This window comes from Phyllopteryx taeniolatus, chromosome 23 (genome assembly GCF_024500385.1).
Source record: "Phyllopteryx taeniolatus isolate TA_2022b chromosome 23, UOR_Ptae_1.2, whole genome shotgun sequence".
NCBI lineage: Eukaryota > Metazoa > Chordata > Actinopteri > Syngnathiformes > Syngnathidae > Phyllopteryx > Phyllopteryx taeniolatus.
Genome location: NC_084524.1, coordinates 1,687,673 through 1,710,456, shown reverse-complemented (window position 1 = coordinate 1,710,456; position 22,784 = coordinate 1,687,673). Strand labels below are relative to the sequence as shown.

The 22,784-nt window shown below is 50.3% G+C and overlaps 4 protein-coding genes across 6 annotated transcripts; 2 read left to right on the top strand and 2 right to left on the bottom strand.

Moving 5' to 3' along the window:
• Positions 1 to 98: 98 nt before the first annotated feature.
• Positions 99 to 5,278, top strand: LOC133472719 (zinc finger X-chromosomal protein-like). The gene is made up of 8 exons (XM_061763978.1): positions 99 to 306; positions 385 to 576; positions 1,078 to 1,548; positions 1,620 to 1,680; positions 1,758 to 1,810; positions 2,227 to 2,269; positions 2,356 to 2,535; positions 2,994 to 5,278. Exons 1-8 carry the CDS (start codon positions 99 to 101, stop codon positions 3,640 to 3,642), a joined length of 1,857 nt encoding a protein of 618 aa, XP_061619962.1. The 3' UTR covers positions 3,643 to 5,278.
• A 464-nt stretch (positions 5,279 to 5,742) lies between these two features.
• On the top strand, positions 5,743 to 13,754 carry otud4 (OTU deubiquitinase 4). Of its 3 annotated transcripts, XM_061763940.1 has the most exons (19): positions 5,743 to 6,101; positions 6,672 to 6,755; positions 7,675 to 7,725; positions 7,807 to 7,853; positions 7,921 to 7,993; positions 8,085 to 8,166; positions 8,474 to 8,664; positions 8,805 to 8,901; positions 8,967 to 9,031; positions 9,118 to 9,218; positions 9,589 to 9,677; positions 10,005 to 10,128; positions 10,185 to 10,314; positions 10,402 to 10,720; positions 10,821 to 11,222; positions 11,302 to 11,342; positions 11,949 to 12,096; positions 12,845 to 12,894; positions 13,499 to 13,754. In XM_061763940.1, the coding sequence occupies exons 1-19, from the start codon at positions 5,988 to 5,990 to the stop codon at positions 13,700 to 13,702; spliced, it is 2,412 nt and encodes an 803-aa protein (XP_061619924.1). In that variant the 5' UTR covers positions 5,743 to 5,987; the 3' UTR covers positions 13,703 to 13,754. The 3 variants fall into 3 exon arrangements, with proteins under 3 accessions (XP_061619924.1, XP_061619927.1, XP_061619925.1); XM_061763943.1 differs by lacking the exon at positions 12,845 to 12,894; XM_061763941.1 differs by lacking the exons at positions 5,743 to 6,101; positions 6,672 to 6,755 and adding an exon at positions 6,764 to 7,276.
• A 473-nt stretch (positions 13,755 to 14,227) lies between these two features.
• Positions 14,228 to 18,407, bottom strand: LOC133472729 (uncharacterized). The gene is made up of 10 exons (XM_061764010.1): positions 17,625 to 18,407; positions 17,352 to 17,536; positions 16,898 to 17,035; positions 16,700 to 16,817; positions 16,409 to 16,592; positions 16,075 to 16,216; positions 15,422 to 15,574; positions 15,304 to 15,350; positions 14,982 to 15,061; positions 14,228 to 14,908 (listed from the first exon to the last, which is right to left on the bottom strand). Exons 1-10 carry the CDS (start codon positions 17,730 to 17,732, stop codon positions 14,630 to 14,632), a joined length of 1,434 nt encoding a protein of 477 aa, XP_061619994.1. The 5' UTR covers positions 17,733 to 18,407; the 3' UTR covers positions 14,228 to 14,629.
• A 144-nt stretch (positions 18,408 to 18,551) lies between these two features.
• On the bottom strand, positions 18,552 to 21,371 carry LOC133472732 (uncharacterized). Its single transcript, XM_061764017.1, has 10 exons — positions 21,164 to 21,371; positions 20,875 to 21,059; positions 20,671 to 20,808; positions 20,482 to 20,590; positions 20,225 to 20,411; positions 19,947 to 20,082; positions 19,481 to 19,630; positions 19,346 to 19,392; positions 18,853 to 18,932; positions 18,552 to 18,780 (listed from the first exon to the last, which is right to left on the bottom strand). Exons 1-10 carry the CDS (start codon positions 21,263 to 21,265, stop codon positions 18,685 to 18,687), a joined length of 1,230 nt encoding a protein of 409 aa, XP_061620001.1. The 5' UTR covers positions 21,266 to 21,371; the 3' UTR covers positions 18,552 to 18,684.
• Positions 21,372 to 22,784: the final 1,413 nt, after the last annotated feature.

Sequence of the window (22,784 nt, the reverse complement as noted above, 5' to 3'; positions counted from 1 at the left end):
GAGCGGCCAAGAACATTCACGTCTTATTTTAGCATCCCTCCTCTCGTATCGCTCGCCTCTCTTGTGAGTGTGACTCCGTTCCCGATCGTCGCTGGAAAATGAAGCGTGGGCCGAGCGTGTTGCGGCCTCCTCTTCCTCCTCTTCCTCCTCCTCCTCCGCCGGACGCGGTCCGGCGACACACGCGGGCGGCTCACCGGCCGCCGGGGACGCGCGCGGCCGGTTCGAGCCCCTTCCTGGCGGCGACCTCGCTCTTCAGCCCTGATGTCAGCAGCAAGATGGCGTCTGACCTTCTCATTAGGCTGTCAGGTAGTGGAAAAAAAAAAAAAAAAAAGAAAAGCCACTCAGGCGCCGTCTGTCTGATGTCTTCTTTGTGCGTGTCTTCAGAGGCCACCCAGAAGGCCCAGGTGCTCCCTGGGAGTCTAGCGGAGGGACGAGGCGGGCAGCAGGAGGAGCCGGGCCTGGCCCTGTCCCCCGACGGGCCCGGGGCCAGTCCCGATCCGCCCTCGCTCACGCACACGCCCGAGGGGGACGCCGCCGGCCACACGCTGGCTTCGGATCTGCTCAGGAAACTGGCAGGTTTGTGCGCGTGCGTGCACGCATCCGTTTTCCATAGCGCTTGTCCCGTTGGGGGCGGCGGGTCGTCCCCGGACTGGTCGCCGGCCGATCGCAGGCCACAGACGTCAGTTGTCTTCATTTTGTTGCGTTTTTCTCGGCCGCACTGCCTCCGGTGCGCGTGTGCGGTCAGATCAGCGGCCCTGGCCAACAGAACTTAAACTAAGTGTTTCCTAGCTCGCAGACTCCAGGCGTGACCGATCGACCCGCATTCCGTTCAACGGTTTCGTTAGAAAATACAGTTTATTCATATTTTCAACAGCATTAGTAATTCAACATGGCTGCTTTGCCTTTTGTCGTTGTGGAGACTGCCGCAACAGCGAATTTTCCTGGTGGATGAATTCAGTATCAAGCTAGCCACTGCAACAACGATAGTTGTGGATTAAGTTGCGTAAGGCGCAGGAACCAAATGCACTCTGCTGTTGACTGATGGAGGACGTGAGCAAAGAATGTTTTGATTGACAGAGAGTCAGCTCCTGACCCGGCCCGACGCGAAGGTCAAAGAGGAAGAGGAGAGCGTGGAAATCGGCACGCCGAGGATGTCGGGTGTCATCCGTGAGCGACCAATAACAGACGTCCGAGGGCTGTCGTCTCCGAGCGACGGGGCTCACCATCTTGTGGCCGTCAAAAGAGAGCACGGCGGGGCGGCGGCGACGGCGCATCCGCATCTGGACGGCGTTCTTCCTAATGTTCCGCTTGGCGTCAAACAGGAGGAGCAGGAGATCTCCGCGGCCACTTTGGCGGAGCAGATTCTCCTCAGTGGAAAAATGGAGGAGGCCCGACCCAGGTTGTTCTCGGGGGTCGCCGTGGAGGAGCGGCAGTTCTTCGGTGACCAGTTGTGTTCCGGAGCCAAGATGGCGGAGCATTGCCTGCGTGCGGCGCTGTGGCAGGACATGTCTGTCAACCTGGCGTCCACGCTGCTGCACCAGCTCTCAGGTAGCGTCGCGCAGCGCGGCCCGCGTTTGACTCGTCCGGCGCCGCATTCACGTTCTGCTCTTGGTCTCCAGAACGGGTCGCTAAGTCCAGCGGTGCGCCGGGACAGTGGACCGCCCCCCCCGCCAGGAGCAGGCACGTGTTCCGATACTTTCTTCTTCTTCTTCTTCTACTGCAGCATCATAAGCAACATGTCTTTGTGTCACATCCAGTCCAGTCGTGAAGGCGGAGCCAGCCTGGTCCTGCCCTTTGCAGCCTGCATATGGTATAAAACACACACACACACGCACAGTCAGAACCTCCTAAGCAAAATTGGATTTCGGGGCCCTCTATTGTTACGATTATTAATCGTTCATTGACTGACGACAGCGTAAACTCATTGCGGCGTGCAGATCTGGCAGTTTGTTTACATGTCTGACGTGCGCCTTTTAATGGCAAAACATCGAGCCACAAGAGCGGGCGAGGCTCGATGGACGTGACAAAGCACTTTGTTGGCTACAGAACTAAAAGTACTTTTGGGGTTGCAAAAAACTGCAACAGAAAAAAATAGTTTGGCGTGCAAGAACAACGTGTGACAACAAATAAAATCATTTCATAGAAAGTTGAATACAAACTTTAAAGATGTGCAAAAGATTGAGAAAAAGAAAAATCGGAAGACATTGATGATTTTGTCTCCTCTAGGAAATCCAAGCAGCCCGCCGGGAAGTGTGAGCTTCTTCTACAGGTGAGTGGCCGGAGGTCATCCACTGAGAAGCTCGCTTTGTCGCCACGGATACGAGAAACACTCACCCCCCCCTCCCGCGTGCTCAGGTGTCACGTTTGCGGCTTCGAGACCGACGGGCGCCTCCTTTTCCGGACTCACATGACGGAGCATCGGCAGCAGGAGCGCGGCTCTTTCTCGCTGCGCTGCTGCGTGTGCGACCACTCCACCAATCAGGAGGCGGCCATGAGGGCGCACGCCAACAAGCACTTGCTGGGCGGAGCCATCAGGTGGGAAGCAGCCGTCGCTTAGTTTTGCGCAGGGTTCGATAACTCATTTGTGTCTGGGATTTTGCTAAAGGTTGTTTGTTGTTTAAATTTGGTCCTTCTATTGGTACTGGGAGAGCCAATTCTGAGTTTGGGTGGTGCAGAACGGTTGAGATGCACTGAAGTAGAGCATTATGTACATTACTCAAATTGACCGGCGAGCTCAGCAAATCTGAAATTTGTTCATGCAGGTTAGTTTGTTTATCTTCTAGAGAGAAAAAAATGCATTCGGGTTACCTCAAAACTTGCTAAAGGTTTCCAAACAAACGTAAAAGCTACTATAGCTAAATTGGCGGCTCGGTGCTTTTGGGGGGCAAAAAGTTGCGAAACCGAGCAACAAAAGTGCCAAGGCAGCAACGATGGCGCGTGCGGTTTTAATTTGCGCTGGGCTAACCACCGCACTTCACCTGCGCCCCCGCCAGATGCCCCCTCGCCCTTCCCGCTGGCGGCGGGCCGACAGTTGCCACGGCAACCCCGCCGGAGACGAGCACCTCGGAGCATCGCTGCCGCATCTGCCAGAGGTCGTTTCCCGGGCAACCGGAGCTGCTGGTTCACTTCCAGGGTCATCGCCAAGGAAACCAGTACCGGTGCGAGCGCTGCGGCCACCTGACGCGCACCGCCAACAAGCTGGTGGAGCACGTGCGCGTGCACACGGGGGAGCGGCCCTTCACCTGCCACCTTTGCCCTTACAGCGCCAAGCGGCGGGACAGCCTGCGCCTGCACTGCAAGGTCAAGCACGGCGCTGCCGCCGCCGCTGCCGCCGCCGCCTCGCACACCCCCGGCAACGTGCACACGCACCGCTCCTACGTGCACGCAGACGATCCCAGCAAACACGTTCGGCGGCTGCACACCAGCGTGCCCTCCTCCTCCTCCTCCTCTCCCCACCTTCCTCTTCATCCCTCACTGTGTGAGCTCGCAGGGTGGAGGGATTTGTCTCCTCTTGTGCCCATCACGACACTCCTCTCGCTGAAGCCTCACGCGAGTGCGCCCCCGCCCTCCTCCTCCTCCTCCTCTTCCTCCTCCGCCAACAAACATTCCTTCCTCGGCTACCTTGGCCTGGCATCTTCGTGAACGTCTTCTCTCTCGTCCTCTCCTCCTCCTCCTCCTCCTCCTTCTTTCTCTCACATCTCCTTCTCCTTTCCTCCTCCTCCGGACTTGTTGACTCCAATGGATGTAAAGCTCCCGCTTCCACGTTTGAGAATGTCAAACAGTGACGTGCTGAACGTCGACGGCATCGTAGTCCCCGCCGCCTGCTTTTAGCCAATCACTGCAGCGCTAGCTCATTAAGACTCCTTTTCTTAGAATTATCACCTATTATTATCATTATTATTATTACCACTATGCGTTGTCCTTCAGAAACTGCCAGCTTCCTAAACCCTTGCCATCTTCACTGGTGATGTTATGGGACCAAAACTGTAAATATTCTCATGAGGTCATTTGCACCTCTAAATGTATGTTTTTGTTTCATAGCCACAGCTAACGAACATTAGCGATTAATATGAGGGATGCACCGATAATCGTACTCAAGCTTGAGAAAATGGCACTGACGCTACTTTAGCGGCTTGAGATAGACACCTTCCGGGTAGGTGGAGTAGGAGCCATGTCGGCCGTGTGGAGAGCTTTAAGCTAAACGCGGATCGCGACACACTTTGTTAGCCGCAAATGATGCCCTGCAAAATGGATGACGAACTCCGCTAGGCAGCAATCTTGTATTTCTTTTTACTCACTGTCGTTTGTAATTACCACGCAGACGTAACATTGCCCTCATCCCTACTTTTATATCCACCAGACTCTGCATCCTTCTTCTTCTTCTTCTTCTACGTCGCTCCTTTTACATAGTGCCCCTAGTGTTCCAACTGAGACACGAACAGAACTGAGGTACCTTGTGTTCCAGGCTACATTGAAGTGAAATTTGGGGCAAGACTTTTTGGAAAAACATGTAATTGGATGTTCAAGAAAAACTTGTGTTTTGTACAATATTTAGTTAAGATAAAACACATTTATATCACAAATGCAAGTAATATCATAATCAAGTATTGGCGAATACTCAAACGTAAGTACTTGTACTAAAAAGTGGTATCGGTGCATCCCTATATGTGCTTGTTGCCCGAATGAAGTGCATGAAAATGTATCAAAGTACTTTTTTTTTTTTTTTGCCAAACCAAATCTAAATCACAGCTGCAGTATATTTTGTCTTTCAAATGTTTGCTTTCTGTGTGTTACTTCACTTGGTTTGCTTGCGTAATAGTTGTGTTGATGGACGTTCTGAAGGACAAAGATGCTCTTTCTGATCTTTGTGTTGTATATAGCGACCCATGTGCACTTTGTTGGCTTGCTGACGCAAAAAAAAAAAAAAAAGACTAATCATACGCCTTTTTTACATATATATGTCGCATATCAAGATTGTTTTTCGGGACAGTTTGACCAGCGACTGTCGATTGTTTTGTCATGAATGAGCTCACAGATTCAGCAGAGCCAACGGACAGCACCGTGCTCGGAAGGCGGACGGATCCCGGAGAAGAAGGTCGTTGTGGTATCCTCCGCCGAATCCTGTTTGCTTCTGCTTGATCAATAAAGTTTCATTTGAGCCGAGTGGCACCTCCGCCTTCGCCTGATGGCGGTTTCTCTTCTGCCTCGGAATGATCATGATCATCATCCAAGTGTATGACTAGAGGCCGAAAATTAATAAATAAGTCAGAGCCATGAAGGTCACGCTCTTCACTGTGCACACACACACACACACACACACACACACACACACGAGTGGGTGGATGAGTGTCAATCGCCATGGGCCCCCCTTCCTGGTTGCCAGGGTTACCTGGCCTGTTGTAGCCGAGGGAGCTTACAAACAGGTCATTATTAGATTTCACTAAATGAAAGGAGGAGGAGGAGGAGGAGGACGGGAAGAAGCAGAGGAAGAGGGGCGACAGAAAGCAGCGCATTTGGAACCTGGGCCTTCAGTGTGAGGGACTTCATGATTTCTAAATACCACCACTATCAAGTTGCAGTTATTATTAGCACACGGTTAGGCGCTAGAATGTTTGTCCATTATATAGTACGCCACTATTTAACACCAATTAAAAAGGGGACACAACAATAAACCACAACCCGACGATGCCTTTCCTCCTCGCGTGCCTATTGGCTGCGTGACTTCCGCGTTGCGTTTTAGGCGGGAAGTGTTTGGCCGGAACCCGGAAGTAGTGCGCTTTTAAACCGCTAGCTTGTCGTAGAAAAGTTTACTTTCACTTTCATAACCGCCCGGTTTACGATGAAACGCATGGCTTCCTGGAGGTGTACACCGCCATAGCACGCGTCACTTTGAGGTTGTCGTCGATGGCGAGTGCTCGTCTTTGCTACGTTGCAAGTTGCTCAAAACATAAGCGCTAGCGTCAACTAGCATAAACTGCGCCGCAAACATGCGAGCGAGCGAGGAGGAGACGCTCATGGACGACTACTTGGCCTCCATCGGACTGCATCGGAAACGGGTCGCCAAGGACGGCTCGTGTTTGTTTCGTGCCGTGGCCGAGCAGGTAAAAGAAAAGTGACATTGTAGCAAATTCGAGCTAGGTCAGTGTGAGTCTTGTAGCCCCTGTGACGTCATGTCGAAAGGTTAGCATAGCAACACAATTCCACCCAAAAAATGGAAGAAGAATGGGGCCTAAATAATAAATTCCAAAATGTTAAAAACAGTTATCAGATTAAAAGCAATCTTGCTCTCTACGGTTCGGTGATTTTTTTTTTCACGTGGGTGTCTTATATCACATACAAAGTCGATCAATTCCACCTTTTAACTGTAACCTTTTTTTTGCTCAGATTTCATCCATAATCAATATTTTACACTTTTTTTTTAAACCCTTTTCACGCGTTTTTAACCGTTTTTTTTTTTGAAAATGAGCAGTCAAATTGTGTGTTATGTGGAGTTACTACAACTAAAAGTCCTGGAATCTTTCTGACACACCTCATATTTCACATACTTTGCTCATGACAGCAATTTAGTCAGAGTGGAACGTTCTTGTTGAAATACATAGAAAATGCCTGGTTCCGCCTTTTACCTGTTTTCTCGCAATGCTCATATTTGCTCCCGTATGCTGTCGTTGCAGGTTCTTCACAACCAAAGTCTTCACGCGCAAGTTCGGGCCCAGTGTGTTCGCTTCCTGAGGCAGCACAGAGAGAGCTATGCGGCAGTGAGTGCACGTTGAGCAAGTTTGTTGATCATTAATAAGGTGTAGCTTTGTTTTCCTGTTTGGCACATTTACTTCAAAAGCAACTTGAGGATGTGCGGAAGTTCGGGCACCCTCCAGACTGGCACACCGTACATAAGTGCTTTCCAAGACCAACCACAAACTCCCTCATATTGTTTAAAATGTCACTTCTCTTGCCAATATGCGAGTCATGAAATATCTCATCTGCTCTTGTTTCTTGTTTCCTGTTGCGCTTGCTGCAGTGTCACTTATCCACTTGTTTTGAATGTAATGCTGATTTTACGACGTGCCATGTTTATCTGTCCCTTCTGGCTTGAGCAACGTAGGTGACACGAATGCCGCCGCTATTTGCCAAACTGCCGTGCTCTTACGGGATTCTCTTGAGCTGTGTGCTACGTTGTGGCGTTTTTGCATCGGGGCTGGCGATGATCCACCCGGTCCAACACGTGGCGCAGTGCTCGAAGATGCTGTTTTGTCTGTGTTGTGGCCAGTGCTGCTCTGAGGTGTGTGTCCCCCCCCCCGGGTGCATTTTGTGTGATCATGACATCCACCAGGGAGCTTGCGGATGAAAGCGCTGATGCCAATTTGGATTGTTCAACCTCTGCCGTTGTCGTGCTGTTGCCTGCTCGCATTTGTACGAGTCGTCACATGGTTTACTTTAAAAAGCTTCATAACTGTACTTAAGCAATGATTCACTGATTTGATGTGTTGGGGGCAATATATTAAAAAAAAAAAAAAAACACAACAGTAAAATAACACACAAAGCAACACCGGATAAATGTTGTTTCAACAATGGGTGTCCCCGAACTTCGGCACGTGCCATACTTAATAATAATAATCGACTTGGCACCATGAGCTAGTCGTGTTGCCGCTAAAACTTTCAACTTGTGTGTGTGTGAAGTTTATTGAAGGGGATTTTGAAGCGTACTTGCAGCGGCTCCAGGACCCGCAGGTGAGAACTCCTTGAACCTAGAACATTGAAGGCCTTTTGTGTTTTTGTGGCCGCTGATGCCATCCTTCCGTTTTTTTGCAGCATTGGGCGGGTGAGGTGGAGATGAACGCATTGGCCATCATGTACAAGTAAGAACAAGTTTGTATGACTGCTCCTTGGTTCAGCTTGTTAAAGCTTTTAATCATTTGTGTGTAGGAGGGACTTTGTGATCTTTCAAGAGCCAGGCAAACCTCCAGTGGACATCACCGGTGACAAGTTCAAGGAGAAGGTACCGTGACACATACTCAGTTTTTTTTTCCGTCTCTATTCTACGCGAGTGTCAGTTGCTTAAACTTAACCCCCCCCCCCTCCCCTGCCAGGTCCAGTTGTCTTTTCTGAACGGGAATCACTACGACAGCGTTTATCCCGTCAGCCATATAAAGAACGCCGCGCTCTGCCAGTGTGAGTCCCAAATACTGTATCGTCCACGTGCTATGGAAAGCAGTTTGAGTTGCTTTCAAGATCCGTGTGCTCTGGCGCTCTGTGTCTTTACCAGTAAGACGATTCAGCACACGAGTAGAATGACTCTGACACCCCCCCCCCCCCCCCCCCCCCGACTACTGATTTTTTTTTTTTTTGCACGCGAATAGGACAACTGCATGTTACTAGTGAGGCAAGAGTTTGCTACGAGTGACCTCACAAAATTCTTTTGACAGTCGTGCATAATTTGGTGGAGACTTAACAGGTGTGACACGCGTTTGCGCTGCAGCCGTGCTGTACGAGCTGCTGTACGCCGACGTCTTCCGGGTGAGCCGGCACGCTCTGCCGGCCTATCAGGCCGGCGGCCGAGCCTGCGAGCGGCTGAGCGACGACAACATGGCGACGTGCGCCAGCAGCGACGAGTCCGACCCCGACGCGGACGCGGGCAACACGTTCAGGAGCAAGAACAGCTGGTCAAGGGTAAGTCATTCTCGCAGACGCAATACTCGCAAAACATCAGAATAGTGGGATCTCAGGTGAAACCTAAAATGCACGATAACCTTTACCCTTTTTTGTTCGTCGCGTATGTAAATATCACGACGCACTTTGTGTGAATCCAGGGCCGCGGACTTCCGTGGCCAGAAAGCGTGCGCCGTTCATTGAGTGCCAGTCTGTACCGAAATGTTGCGTATGACACCTGGCAAAAGTCCAAGAAAGGTGAGGCGGGTGGACACGTTGCATTACGTGTTTACGCACACTAAGAAACTGTAATTGTCTTTTAGCACAACAAAAGCGGGATCACTGCATGGCTGCTGATATGCAGTACACTGTAGGCCAGCGCTGTAAGGTCTGACCCGCACTTTTTGAACCTCTGATTTGGGATTTTGGGATTTTGAATGCATGTACAGATGTATTGCTGCTAAATGTTTGTAGGTGTGGCTGGATGGACGTGAGCAGAGCTACAATGCCACCATCGAGGAGATCCCGACCAGTGGTGGCCTGGCGACGGTTTACACGGAAGAAGAAGGCCGACTGTGAGTTATGTGCACGCATGCAAATCTATATATTGCGGTGCAAGCAGCATTTTGGCAGCTTGAGAACAATTCTTGGAAAAACAGGCTTCAAGGTGTTTTTAAAATGTTTTGCCACGCCCAGTTGAAGTTTACAGTGAAATGTTTTGTGGAACAAATTAAACTTGTATCTCAAGGCATTGCTGTATTAAATGAGTAACTGATTTTCATGACCCCCATTATGCAATTAAAATTGCAAGTCAATCAGCTGATCAACATCTCATGTAGTTGGAGTATCAATACTGTACACGACTGTATCAATATAGTGTCACCACCTCTAGTTACACACAGTGACGCTGATTGCCGTGCGACGGACTTTGCCGTCTGTTTGCAGACGCGTCCCCCTGTGGAGCCTGGCGTCGGATGGCCCGGGTCGGAGCGCCGTCCTCCGTCGGGAGAGGAGAGTTAGCGATGGACCGCGAGGTATTGGCATGTTCCACAATGTGAGATGGACAACGGTGGTGGGAGGAAAAAAAAGGCTCGTTGTAGGTTAGAAACACTGACGACATGCAGACGCATACAATCCGGTCTGCTCTTTAATCCAATCATCTGACTATTTACATTGTCCATTCCTATATTTGTTGCAATAAATTAGCCTGTTTTTCCTGAAATTGGTTAAAAAAAAATGGACGTTGTTGCCTGCATTCATATTTACTAAATTGTCTCCCATTCATACGGTACAGTGTGAATTGTACTTTGCTCATACGTGATGTCCGTGTCAAGGGTCGGCCGTGTGTTTTGCTCTTCCAGAGGGGGCCTGGGACAAGTCCGGACCAAAATCCTTCTCTGGTCCCAGAGCGAGCGCTCCGGCCCCAAGCGGGCATGCGCACCAGCAGAAGTCACGGCCGCCGCAAAGAGAGCTGAGACGGTCCAGGTACGTGCCTGCTTCGTTTGGCCACCGCGTTGTTCCAAGTTGTTGTTGCTTTTCAGGAAGAGCGCATGTGACACTGCCTCTTTTGGCCTGACCGAGGAGGAGCGTTTGCTCAAAGAGGAGGAGCTCCAGAATGTGGCGCTGGTGGAGCTCCAGCTGAAGGATGAGCACAGCTTCCCGGCGCTTGGGGTTAGAAATCCACGGAGCAGTTGTTCTTTCCATTTTGTTCTGAGCATCATATTTCCCTCGGGGGTTCATGAAATCTGTCTTCTCCAGAGGGGGAGTCTGGCTGAAGATGTTGTGGCGCGGTCTTCCTCTGCTGTGGAAAAACAGAAGCACGACACTGGACCTCTTCAAAGTTCTGCTGCGTGTCCCTCGTCTCCCCCTTCCACGGACTCCGCCGCCCTGTCCTCAAATATTGGCCCGGCTCCCACCTTCATATCTCCCATCGCGCCGTCTCCCGCGGCCGCGACGGCCGCTGTCCGCAGCTTGTCCTCACCCACTCCTCCGGCGGACCCGAGATCCTCGTCTTCATCGCCGGCGCCGCCTCTTCCGCGAGTCACCGGGGCCCCCGGACTTTGGGCTCCCGGGCCAAGTAAGACACGGTGCTTCATTCACGGAGTTGGCATAGGCCAATAAATACCCTGACCTTTTTGTGAAGAGTGTCCAATAAGAGTTGTCCGATGTGTTTTCAGCTCAAAGTCCAGATGCTGGAGACGCCGCGAGCGCGTCAGTGGGTCAGGGGGCCGCTGAAGAATTGAAGGATCAGGCGGCTGATGTGAGGGATCCCCCTCAGAACCAGAACCATCAGGTCCAGTCGGGGCAACCCCCTTCCCTCCCCATCCACACAACACCCCAGAAGGCCAGTGAGAATTCATCGGCTCACCGGGCCTTGCCCGGTCCCTTCTCTGACACCCCCCAACCGTCGGCCGCTACTTCCTTCCCCCTCGGACTCCACCCGACACTCCCCGGAGGCGTCCCTGTGCACCAGCTCTACCAGGACCTCCTCTACCCTGGCTTCCCCCTGGGAGAGAGTGGCAATGTGCTCCCGGCTCCAGACTTTTCTCTCCGCAAGTCGGGAGAAGACCTCCCCCAAGGTGAGGCAGGTCCAATAAAGTGTTGCAAAACATCTTGTCAACCGATCCGATCTTCTGATTGATGATTGTCCTTCTACAGATGTCAACGTTCTGAGGTTTTTCTTCAACTTGGGTGTGAAGGTAAACAAACGGATGGGGGGGGGGCTACTTTAGTGCAGATGCCCCCAAAAGTGGGAATTGCATATAGATGCCACATAATAGCAGCAAAGCACTTAAACCAGAGGTGATCATAAAGCACCAACACCATGCAGCTTGCATGTACATCATCCCGAAGCCATGTTACATGGATAACTATTCAGTTGTTAAATTATTAAAGACAAACAAAACGTTCACGAGGCTCATCGATAGTATTCGCACAGGCTGACGTGTCATCACACACGGGCAAACAAATCTGTGCGCTTGCACTTTACACAAATGGTATTAAGGCATGAAACTCTTCTTTTGACGTTTACAAACAATGCAATTGAGGAAATGCAGGCAAATTGTTACAGCAAAGCTGACGAGAGAGGCTGTTGGAAGTCGTTTAAGGACCCCCGACAAAAAAAAAAAACCCAAAAGGAATTAAACCTCACAATGAGACCAAGCTTCTACCAGATGGCGCCATAGTAGTGCTTTCCTTGCTTTGGGCTGACCGCAAAAGTGGCAAATGGACACGATTGTCAGCAAAAAGAGGAGATTTTGAGCGAATGCAAACGGGGCGTTATTGTTTGGGTTTGTGTGCTTCAGGCGTACAACTGGCCCTTCTACACGCCCTACATGTACCTGCTGCCCCTCCAGCAAGCCCACATCATGCAGCCCGGCATCGTCTCGCCAGTCCAGAGTCACCGTCCCCCCGACGCCGCCCCCCGGCCCGCGTATTCCGCCGCGCAACCAGGTGAGCCCGCTAACTGCTACGTTGACGCGTGGACCGCGAGCTGGCGAACCGCGTGTTTCCGTCGTACCCCCGGGACCCCCACGCCAACGTGGACCACGACAGTACTCTCAACAAGTTAGGGATAACGTGACCCGAGAATTTCGGGAGATACAAGCGTCGGTTCCCAACAAGCAACGGTTTGGTAGACTGGGAACACTTCTTCGAAAACGAGGTTTCAAGCTATTTATTGCCTCTGAGTTGAAGTTTACTATCAAACTAGACATAAAACAGAAAGGTCCACATTGTATTTAAAACGACCACATAGCTTTGCCCTCAATAAGTTTTCTTCATCTTAACATGGACAGTCTCCATGTGTAGGGTATCCGTTTGTAATCCTGCCCCCAGGTGGCCAAGGCATGCACACCACCACAAGTTTTTATAATGTGCAATGTTATAGAGTACCATTTTTCCTCATTAGAACACATGAGGGGCGATTTTTATTTTATGGAGACGGCTGGCGTGGATGAATGGCATTTCCATTTGAAGTACAACCGTTTGGTGTTAGGAGTGTGCTCACGCAATGAATTAAGCTGTCCGGAGGAACCGCAACTGCACAAAAACCTTGACGGGTGTAACGAAGTCGACCTGGAAACGGTCGAGTGCATTTGAGGTTCGTCTAGCCCAGTCGCAGAACTTTTTGTAAGTGGTGTATTTTAAGTTTACCCGTGTAGACGCGCACATAATTGACGAGACTCTTGCGTGTCTTCAGGGCACGAGGGCGTGAACGTGATGCCACCGCTCGACGTCGACCAAGCACTGGTAGCGTATTTCCTTGTCACACCACTTTCTGGGGGACGCCCCGCACTCTCTCTCTTGCTTTTTCCCCATTCTCTGTCTCTTTAGGGTGGTGGGGGGGGCTATCAGGGGAAAGTCGTTTGTTGTGAGAGGGCAACGGGGGAGCAGGTGGTTATCTACACCAAAGCAACTTGTATGATAATTCAAAGGCAGGCGGGGACTGACTGACTGACTGACTGAGATAGTGACCAACATTCAAATAATGTCGTGTAATTGGCCTAAATGTTCATCAGAAACAAGATGGATGTTTTATTTGCAAAATGTTTCATGTAGCCCACTAAAATTGTGCAGTTTGAGCATAAGCTTGAAGGTTTTTGGGGAAACGGGAAAAAACAAACAAAATAATCCAGTAGAGTATAAAACCGTACATAATTGTTTTTTGACAGTAAGTTTAAAAATAACTTGGGCGATTATGCGATTAGTCTAATGAAAGGTTTAATCAAAAAAATGAAATGTTTCCTTTTTTTTTTCCATTGCACTGTGGTTTCCACTGTATTTCCATTGAGCTAAAATGCAGACTTGTGGTTCAAATGTTCCAAATGTATCCGTTCTCCTTTTTTGCGCTCAGGGAAGAGCTCCCGTCCCCGCAAGAGGCCACAAGCCGCCAGCGCCGCCTCAGCGCCCGTCGGTGGGCTGCAACACTGACGACGGCGACGAGTCGTCCGATTCGAGGGCGGCGGCGAGCAGATACGACGGAGGACGACGACCGGGCGGGCGAGGGGGCTACCGGAGGAGACGTGGACGACAACCTGGCACCTACAGAGGATACTAATTTCCGGTTGACGTTTGATGCACTTTATTCAATAAAGATGTCTAAACTGCAACTTTCCTCTTGTCGTGTCTTCAGGGATGGTGCCGCTTCCGCTCCTGACGGCAATGGAAGCGCTTCCTGCTCAAAGTTTAGATCCGTTTCACGTGGATTTTGCCCCATTTCATTTCTCCATTTATTTTAGAATCCTAACCCTAAACAGCAGCAGGGATTTAACAATTACAATTTGCCGCGGTTGTGCAGCATCGATGCCAATCACTCAAATCTAATAATTGGCATAATCTTTTTAATGACCCTGTACTAGGAAAGTGCAAAAGTACAACAACATAAGGAAACAGGAACGCACATAATGGCAGGTTGTTCCATGAGTGCATGCCAAGGCAAAGCGTGCCACTGTCACTCCTGACCGCAGGACTAGCCAATCCGGTTTAGTTGCAACCTGCTTCCACGTTCGGCAAAACAGGTCGAAGAAGCTCCTTCCTCCCGAGAAGACGACTGCCATAAAGCAGCCATTGGAACTGCAAACTCTGCAATTTCTTTCTTTATTTTACACAAAATGTCACCACGTGGACACCAAACATGACAATATTCGATGTTTAGGCTTTGTTTGTGTTCACAAATATCATGTTTGTATAAAATAAATAATATACATGTATTTAACTTTTGTCCTAGTAGACGCCAGCCATAAAGAAAACCTCTGCTTAGCAAGTTCGGTTACAAACAATCGCGTCATCAATTCATAGTCATGTTCGTTAGCACAGCGTACACCGGAAGTCCGTGAGCCTGTTTTCCGGGTTAGGTCACGTGACTGTCCCCGCGCCGCAGATCCGAAGCGCTAAATATTTTTTACAGGTACGCGGTATAGCACACTATAGAGTAAGATTTGAGAAGACGAGAGTGAAGGATGACGTTCCATGAAACGTCGGTTGGTCACGTTGAACCGGAAAGGTTGCTTGATGATGCATTCACGGCGTCGGGTATTTGCGCGAGGACCCCGCCAGATGCCGGCGTCAGGAAAATGTTGCTTGCTGATGGATTCAGGCTGGCGGATATTTGTCCGGGGCCCCCGCCAGATGCCGACGGGAGGAGAACGTTGGCTGGTGATGCATTAGGGTCGTCGGTCGTTGTTTCTACAAGGTTCTCGTGGAAGGCCGTCACTTTCAGCGTGATGTCGGGGGGCAGCCCTCGCGCCACCAGCAGCTCCTTCAGCTGCGGGACAACAAGAGCCACTCAGTTTGTGTCCGCGTCGATGTGTTGTGTTCCGGAAGTGTTGACTGCATACCTCGGGTAACCCTGTTTTTTGGAGTTCCAAGTAGGCATTGTGACTTCTGATCAGGAACCTGGCATCCAGGCCAAAAAGATCTAAAGACAAAAGTCACTCAGGTTTTGGTCTGGCGGACACAGGAAGTGGCAGTGGTGGGCCGGTCTTGTCCAATCAGATTTCAGCCTCTATGTGTTGCCGTAACAATGGAATCTGCCCAGGGCCTTCAGCATCAGTACTGCTGACCCATCTAACTTAAACCAGTTATCATCACTAGGTCATACCCCAAAATTATTAGGTAGTATGTGTTAAAGCTAAAGATTTTTCAAACAAAATCACTCACTGTGGTTGACCGCCACCGTGACACAGCGCATCGGCGAGTGAAGTTCGCTGTTGGAGAGCAATATTGCCGTGTTAGCATGCCAAGTGTGTGTCAATGAACAAGGAGCAAACATGCGTACACTTGTTCGTTCAGAAACGCTTGAACGACGAAGCAGATGGGATAACGTAGGCCCGCGTCGTCCTGAGTCGGCGTCCATTTCAGGACGAAATGGCCGTCGCCCTCTTTTGTCTTTTGCACGCCGGCCGGCCCGCTGAACAGCACCTCTCTGATCCTAACACACAAGTCCATGTTGTTGATGTTATACAGACTAATGCAGCGGTGCCTTGAGATATTCAGCAGTTTGTTCTTCGCAGAGGATAAAGAATATACATATGACTGAGCAGGCTACTGTCTATTGTCTTCCTAAATGTGTTGCTGCACCATTTGTGTTGCATAAAGGGTTGTAATGCTGCAACATAAATGTTAATTAGCGTTAGCGTGAAGCTAGCGGACTGAAAGGCCATGTGGTCACTTTAAACATGCAACTAGCAAGACACGTCTTGCTAGTTGCAGACGTGGATCCATTAAATAATCAATAATAATTGAATAATCTCTGGTGTGTATGATGTATTGTGTACTTTGCACAGATGCGTGCTTTTATAATCCAGCGTCTGACTCAACCAGGAAGTGGTTTCAGTCGGGAACTTTTGCGATGACGTGTTTACGTCAGGAATGTAGTTTGATAGCCTGTCTTTCTGTGGCAATATTACATAAGGTCAAAGAAACTCGTACTCCGATTCCGTGGCTTTTGCATGGATGTTAATCTCCAGGGTCTTGTTGACATGCGCGTACAGATGATTTCCGTCCTCTGGTGTAGGATGTTGAAAGTAGGGCAGGTATGTTCCAGAGTTGCACGACTCCACCGGAGGATCCACTGTACAATGAAACAGCAGAAAAGAGAGACACACAAATACAAAGTGATTTTTTTTCAGGTATCTGTCGTGCCCTGGAGAATTTATTTCTTTGCCGTGCACTCCGCATATACACTCGCTTTCAGGAGCCTTGTTGAAAGTATTTTGGAATATCCAATTTTGGATTTCATCCCTCATTTGCTCCACTTTCTCACCCCTCAGGACAAACTGGATGGGAACACGGCCGATCATTTCAGATTGCGGCAGAAGCGTCCGGTTCCCCGCGGCGTCAGTCAGATTGACGTCTTTGCGAACAAGGTCCGCCATGAGCAGCTGCACGGCGTACGAGCCCACCACGCTGATGTTGTTGATCACGGGAGTGAATCTCATGTGACAATGCTGCAAAAAAAGGAACAGTCAGCATTGGACTGGGAACCTTTTTTGGGGGGGTTTCATTTCAATTCACGGAGGAGAGTGTTGTTGTTTTTTGGGGGGTGGTCACTCACGTAAGAGACATCAAAAAACGATGAGAGATTGTGATAGTTTTCAAAGGTACACTTCACGAGGTCTCCGTCCGGGTCAAAAGTGGGCAGTCTTGCTTCTCCGTAGCAGTTGGAGGGGAACCTTGGGGATGAACGCGAGCATTCTGTGAGGCGGCAGCTGGTTGCCATGGCGCCCACACGTCAGCGTCGGGATGGCCTCACCTGAGAACGGGCAGCATCGTGGTCCGGGGGGACGCGTTCGGCCGGCCGGTGTCTGACCTGTTTCTCGGGTCCAGGCGTGTCACGGCCAGCACCTCGGTGACGTTATTCCTGACGCTGATCCACTGGATGCCATCCAGGCTAGAAGAGCGGGAATATTATTGGTTTTTTGTGCGCAATTGGGAGTTTTGGAGCGGATTTGGGATGGACAGAATCGGGAAGGAGCTCATGATAAGGGACAGCACACGCTGGAAGCTTTGGAGACAACGCTAGAGAGGCCTGATTCAGATGGTTTGGAGGCACAGTCGGTGGCGTAAATTGGCACGTGCGAAGACTCGCCGATATCTGCAGCTCGAGCGAAAGGTGCAGAGGACAAGGAGAGTAAAGACGACGACGTTGCGGAGGCCTCGACGAGCCCGCACGGAAAGCAGATGGACGCGAAGTTCTCCAGACTCACCGCAGCGTGAAGTTTGTGGAGTTGGCTGTGTTTACGTGCGCGATCACTTCCCGCTGACACCACTCTCCGCTGTTCTCGTCCACCTTTTTCACGGACACCACGTTCACCGTGCAGAGGTCCAGCGGACAGTCCACCACGGTGACGTTGCCGCACTCTCGAAAGGCCAGCTTGTAGTGGAGGAGCGCCTGTGGAGCGTCAGGGTCCAAGGCGAAGCTTGTGACATTAAGAAGGCAGAAGACGACGTGCGCTTCGGGAAAGGCAGAGAGTACGTACCGTGTTGACGGAGCCCTTCAATGGCTGGTAGGTGACCGCCGTGCCCGAGTAGTTGAACGCCTGGCAGCTGCAGGCCAGCAGCGACAAGACCAACAGGCAGCCTCGCATGACGGACGACGGGACGACACTCGCACGACTTCGAACGACAAGTCACTGATGAGCGTGTCTGACATGAGCGCCTGTATGCGGTCTGACTTGTTCTTCTCGGGAAAAACAACACGTCCCCTTAATTTAAGAGCGCAATACGAGGGTGAGGCCTGGCAGCTTGCCATTGCACAATTAACTGCGTGGGAGTGTGCCAGGCCACAATTGATTTTACAGATTCCAGACAATTGAACGTCATTTTCCAGATAGTCTTCCAACTTCCCCTTCGCCGGAAGTTGCACTCCCCTGACATTGGCCCGCTTTTAATCACAAACACCAAACTCCGGAGCCTCTGGAACTCTCGCCCTACAAAAATCCTCAATGCTGCTTCCCCGGACGTGTGAAAACCTTGACCTTCGATGCCTCAGGCGGCACTGCATCAAAAGCCGACATCAATGTGTAAAGGCGTGGTAACGATATCGGTAAATGCAGTGGTAGTCCAAAGAAAAGCTGTGGTGGCGGCTTGTGGTTGGTCCCGCTGCGTATTTAGGAAGATGAACTTCACATCAAATTAAGTTTGGACGAAGGAAGTTTATTTTGTTGACGAAAGCGTTTGCACATTTCTACATAGTTTTAAGACCTGGTTTTCAACTTTGCGGTTGTTTTTCGAAACAATTGTTATCACCTTACTTCTGTTCAGTTCCATCATTACTTAAGTATTTGCCTGACGTGGTTTATTTGATTAATTTAATACACTGTTCAAAGTTATTTTGACAACTGGAAGTTGTTTTATATGTTGTTGCACTTTATTATTGTTCTAGGACTACAAACTTCAACAATAAATGCATAGCATACTCGTTTATTCGTAACTATTATTTCATTATTAAAAGACAGTCGCAGCACTGTAACACCGCTGCGATGAGTTTACAGGTGGAGTATAAATGATTCATAATCTGATTGGCTCCAACATCCCACTCTACTCAGAAGCTCTCTCTCTGCTCTCGTCACTGAAGCTCACCACTCTCAGCGTGATGTCAGCGGGCAGCCCTCGCGCCACCAGCAGATCCTTCAGCTGCGGGACAAAAAAGTGGTGCTCAAACTGTGCCGTGTTGCTGCGTTGCACACCCGATGCCGAATGACGGACCTGCGTTAAGGCCACTCCTTGGATGCCATTCACGGACAGCGGGAACGCGGACAGGAGCCTGGCTCTCGCAACAATCACAACTAAAGACAGAAGTCACACTCAGTTTTCATGGCTTAGCCTGGTGGCGAAGGGCTGGCGTCATACGGTTGTCTGATAGTGATGGCCTATAAAACAAACACTAATTGGACAATTACTCCTCCCTACCCTCGCTTTGGGCCAAGCTCTGATGTGATTGTACGTCTCATCACATACATTTTATATCACTGTTTGGAGAAAGTTGGGGAAACGGGAAAAAAGATGGAAACCATTGTTCGTTTTGATAGCAATTGTTTGTTTCCTCTCACCTTCTATTCTTTTTAATTGCAATGTCATTTAGGGGTACAGATGGCAGTTATGTTTAATTGGCGTTGGGATTGTGAGGCGGTCCTTGGAAAAATGTCTCCCTTACAAGCGGTCCCTGGACCCAAAAACCTGGAGAAGAGTCTCTACTCACCAGGGCTGACCGTCACGATGACACAGCGCATCTCCGACTGATGTTGGCTGCGGGAAAGCCATATTGGCACGTTAGTTAGCACGCTAGGTGCGTGCCAAGTGATGAGCGGACCGGAGGTAGACTGAAAACACGTACGTCAGTCCCTCCTCAAACACTTGGATGACGAAGCAGACGGGCTGACTTTGACCCAAGTCGCTCTCAGTCGGCGTCCAGGTCAGGACCAGGCGGCCCGCGCTGATGTTCAGTTGCATGTCGGGCGGCCCGGTGAACAGCGCCAGCGAGACCCTGAGAGCCAAAGTTTCTGGTTGACTGAAACATGCAGCGCAAAAATCTACAACCGAGCCGCCATTGCGAATCTGTCGTCCAACGGCGAATGTGAGAGGGACTGGTTTGGCTATGTGTGCCCTGTGATTGACTGGCGACCGGTCCAGGGTGTACCCGCCTCACGCCCAAAGTCAGCTGCGATAGGCTGCAGCTGATCGTGACCCTCGTGAGGATAAGTGCTGTGGAAAATGGATGGCTGGGGGGTTGGGGGGGGCTGTTAGATTTGACTGCCCCACCATTTTTCCATATGAAAGTATCCCATCTGTCAAACACGTACTGATATACTTCCACAGTGATGGGGATCTCGAGGGTCTCGTTGACTGAGGCGTACACGCGCTCTCCGTTGGCTGGCGTCGGAGGCCTGAAGGCGGGCAGCTGCTCTCCCTCCACGCAGGACGCCACCGGAGGATCCACTGCACAATTACACAGAAGAAAAAGCACCTTTGGCGGGCTCCTTTGGACGAGACAACAACTTCCACGAAGAAGAAAGCTGCATTTAAGAGACATTATCAGCAGTCCTACCGAAATAACATGCAAACGTGCACGCGCGCTCACCCATCAGAACAAACTGGACGGGGATTTGGCCGATGGCGTCCTCGCTCGTGACAAGCGTCTCGTTCCCCTCGCCGTCAGTCAGAGCGATGTCCTGGCGAGGAAAGTCCTCCATGATCAGCTGCACGGCGTACGCGCCCTCCGCGATGTCGCTGTCGTTGCCTCTGGGAGTGAAGATCATGTTGCAGTCCTGCAAAGAAGGCGCAGTCAGCACTCAGTGGCAGGGAGAAAGAAGGCGGTGGTTTTCAGGGGTCGCTCACCGGCGAGAGTTGGAGAACAGACGTCGTGTTTTGATATCGACACTTCACCACGTCCCCGTCGGGGTCAAAGGTGGTCAGCGTCACGTTCCTCTGGCAGTTGGAGGGGACTCTATGGGGCGCACGCAAACAGCCTTAGAGGTGGCAGCCGGCCCCCACGGCGACCGCACTTCAACGTCGCCGCGGTCTTACCTGAGAACGGGCAGCACGGCGGTGCGGGGGGACGCGTTTGCCCGGCCGGTATCGGACCTCGTCCTCAGGTCCACGCGTGTGACGACCAGCGCCTCCGTGACGTCGTTGGTGACATTGATCCACCGGAGGCCGTCCAGGCTGGAAGTGCCAGAACGCCATTCGTTTTTCTCATTTCGAGGTGCTCGAGGCAGCCGGGCGACTTACCGCAGCTCAAACTGGGAGATCTGGGTAACGCGACGATGCGTGAGCACATCAATGCGACAGCCTCCCAATATTTGCAAGAACTTAGTGATGGTGACGAAAGACGTTGAGCCGCAGTCCCCTGACTGGCACGTCCAATTGGCCAATATGCACTCGTTTTGGTAGCTCGCCTTGTAGCCGATGGCCACCTGCGGAGCAGGTGTTGGTCATTTTAAAGCACCCTAAGCTGGTTTCCACGGCAACCCTTCCCTCTCCCCGCACAGAGCTAAAGGAATAGACGCAGGGTACGTACCGTATCGTTCGAGAGAGGGTCATAGGTCATCACTGCGCCCAAGAAGTCGGACGCCCGGTAGCCGCAGGCGAGTAGCGACAAGACGAGCAGGCGGCCCCACATGATGGACGCCAGACACACTTGTGGGACGAGTGCGTGCCTCTGGTCTGACCAGCTTCTTGGAATCGCAGTGAGCAATCTGATTCTGGGGGTGGCCTGGCATGAGGACAGTGCGATCGCACCGTCTGCACGTGTGTGCGATAGTGCGTGTTTGTGTACTTAGACTTCAGTAGCGCGACACACCATTTCATATTTTGCAGTGTTGAATGTATCATTGATCTCAAAAGCAACAATATGGGCTCGGCCTGTTAACCAAAAGTCTATTCCTGTGAGCTCGAGGAAATAAGTGAAAAGGAACGAACATTGCACTTCATGGCTGAATGGAAATGCAACTCACGTCAAAAAAGTCCCCGGTTGCCGGACCAGTTCCTCGCACATGTTCAGACGACAGGATGACACGGGAGTGGATTTCCACTAAAGGCCTTCATTTGTTTGTACAAATATAATGACGAAAACCAAATTAGCTCATAATAGTTGAATTGAAGAGCTAATATCTATTTCCATGTTTTCTGGATAGTACCCAAAATCACCGGGAATACAATTATGCTTAAGCATGTCAAATAGGACATCAAGTAGTATGGAATCAGCTATATTTTGTCAATATAACTTTCATGGTACCAGGCATTAAAATGAGCAAGACATGGAAGAAACAAAAGCCGTCTCATATTTTCTCCTGTGACTATACAGCATATATTAGGATTTTTTTGTGTAGGTAGATCATTTTGAATTGTTCGTTTGAAAAGTAGCTCACACGGCTGAACCGTGCGGCCAGCCCAGAAATAAAGCTATACCTAACCGAGTAGTGAAGGAACATCGCACTTCAAAAAATCCCATCCTCCAGCCGCTGCCAGACCACTTCTTTGAACGTGTGCAGATCTTGTGTAAAACTAACTTGTACAAGGAAGAAGATGGCTTCATTAAATACATTCATAATTATATAGACGCTTGTGTGCTCACCCATGTTTTCAAATTCTATTATAATATTTTAATAACATACTCTCACATCACAACTTCCTGATTTGGGACATTACAACAGAAAGATGGATAGAGAGCAAACTCGGCCGACCACATTCCAAGCGACTGCATTATACAAACAAACAACCTGATTTACGTAAGTCTATTTTTTTTAACAGGGTGTTATAACCATTGTGCAAAGATGCTGCGCTGGACAAACAATCAAATAAGTGGGGGCTGTGGTTAGCACATCTGCCTCATAGTCCTGAGGCTGAGGGTTACAATCTCGCCTGTCGCCTTTTCTGTGTGGCGTTCGCATGGGAACTCTGTCTTCGTCATGCATTCCAATTGTTAAGTGAAGACTCTAAACCTCGAAGATGTGATTGTGATTGCGCGTTCGCCTTGAGATAGTTGCCACGTGACTTGAGTTCACTCAAATCTGAACACGGCCGCCATGCTGAAGGTCTACGCATTCTTTTGTTCCGGTGATTATGAAGTGCTTGAATAGATCAATTCTATAGCCAACGTCAAGATCAGAAGTTATTTTCATTTCAGCCAGATACCCAGT

Excerpts from the sequence above, each read along its gene's own strand:
- LOC133472729 (XM_061764010.1), bottom strand. The coding sequence starts at position 17,732 with ATGCGAGGCTGCCTGTTGGTCTTGTCGCTGCTGGCCTGCAGCTGCCAG. Across the intron at positions 15,575-16,074 it reads GCAAAAGCCACGGAATCGGA|GATCAGAGAGGTGCTGTTCA; the intron begins GTACGAGTTTCT and ends CTTGTGTGTTAG. Across the intron at positions 15,351-15,421 it reads GCGTTTCTGAACGAACAAGT|CGAACTTCACTCGCCGATGC; the intron begins GTACGCATGTTT and ends GCTCTCCAACAG.
- otud4 (XM_061763940.1), top strand. The coding sequence starts at position 5,988 with ATGCGAGCGAGCGAGGAGGAGACGCTCATGGACGACTACTTGGCCTCC. Across the intron at positions 8,902-8,966 it reads CTGGCAAAAGTCCAAGAAAG|CACAACAAAAGCGGGATCAC; the intron begins GTGAGGCGGGTG and ends ATTGTCTTTTAG. Across the intron at positions 9,219-9,588 it reads ACGGAAGAAGAAGGCCGACT|ACGCGTCCCCCTGTGGAGCC; the intron begins GTGAGTTATGTG and ends GTCTGTTTGCAG.
- LOC133472732 (XM_061764017.1), bottom strand. The coding sequence starts at position 21,265 with ATGTGGGGCCGCCTGCTCGTCTTGTCGCTACTCGCCTGCGGCTACCGG. Across the intron at positions 20,809-20,874 it reads ATCTCCCAGTTTGAGCTGCG|CCTGGACGGCCTCCGGTGGA; the intron begins GTAAGTCGCCCG and ends TGGCACTTCCAG. Across the intron at positions 19,393-19,480 it reads GTGTTTGAGGAGGGACTGAC|CCAACATCAGTCGGAGATGC; the intron begins GTACGTGTTTTC and ends GCTTTCCCGCAG.
- LOC133472719 (XM_061763978.1), top strand. The coding sequence starts at position 99 with ATGAAGCGTGGGCCGAGCGTGTTGCGGCCTCCTCTTCCTCCTCTTCCT. Across the intron at positions 577-1,077 it reads TCTGCTCAGGAAACTGGCAG|AGAGTCAGCTCCTGACCCGG; the intron begins GTTTGTGCGCGT and ends TTTGATTGACAG. Across the intron at positions 2,270-2,355 it reads AGTGTGAGCTTCTTCTACAG|GTGTCACGTTTGCGGCTTCG; the intron begins GTGAGTGGCCGG and ends CCGCGTGCTCAG.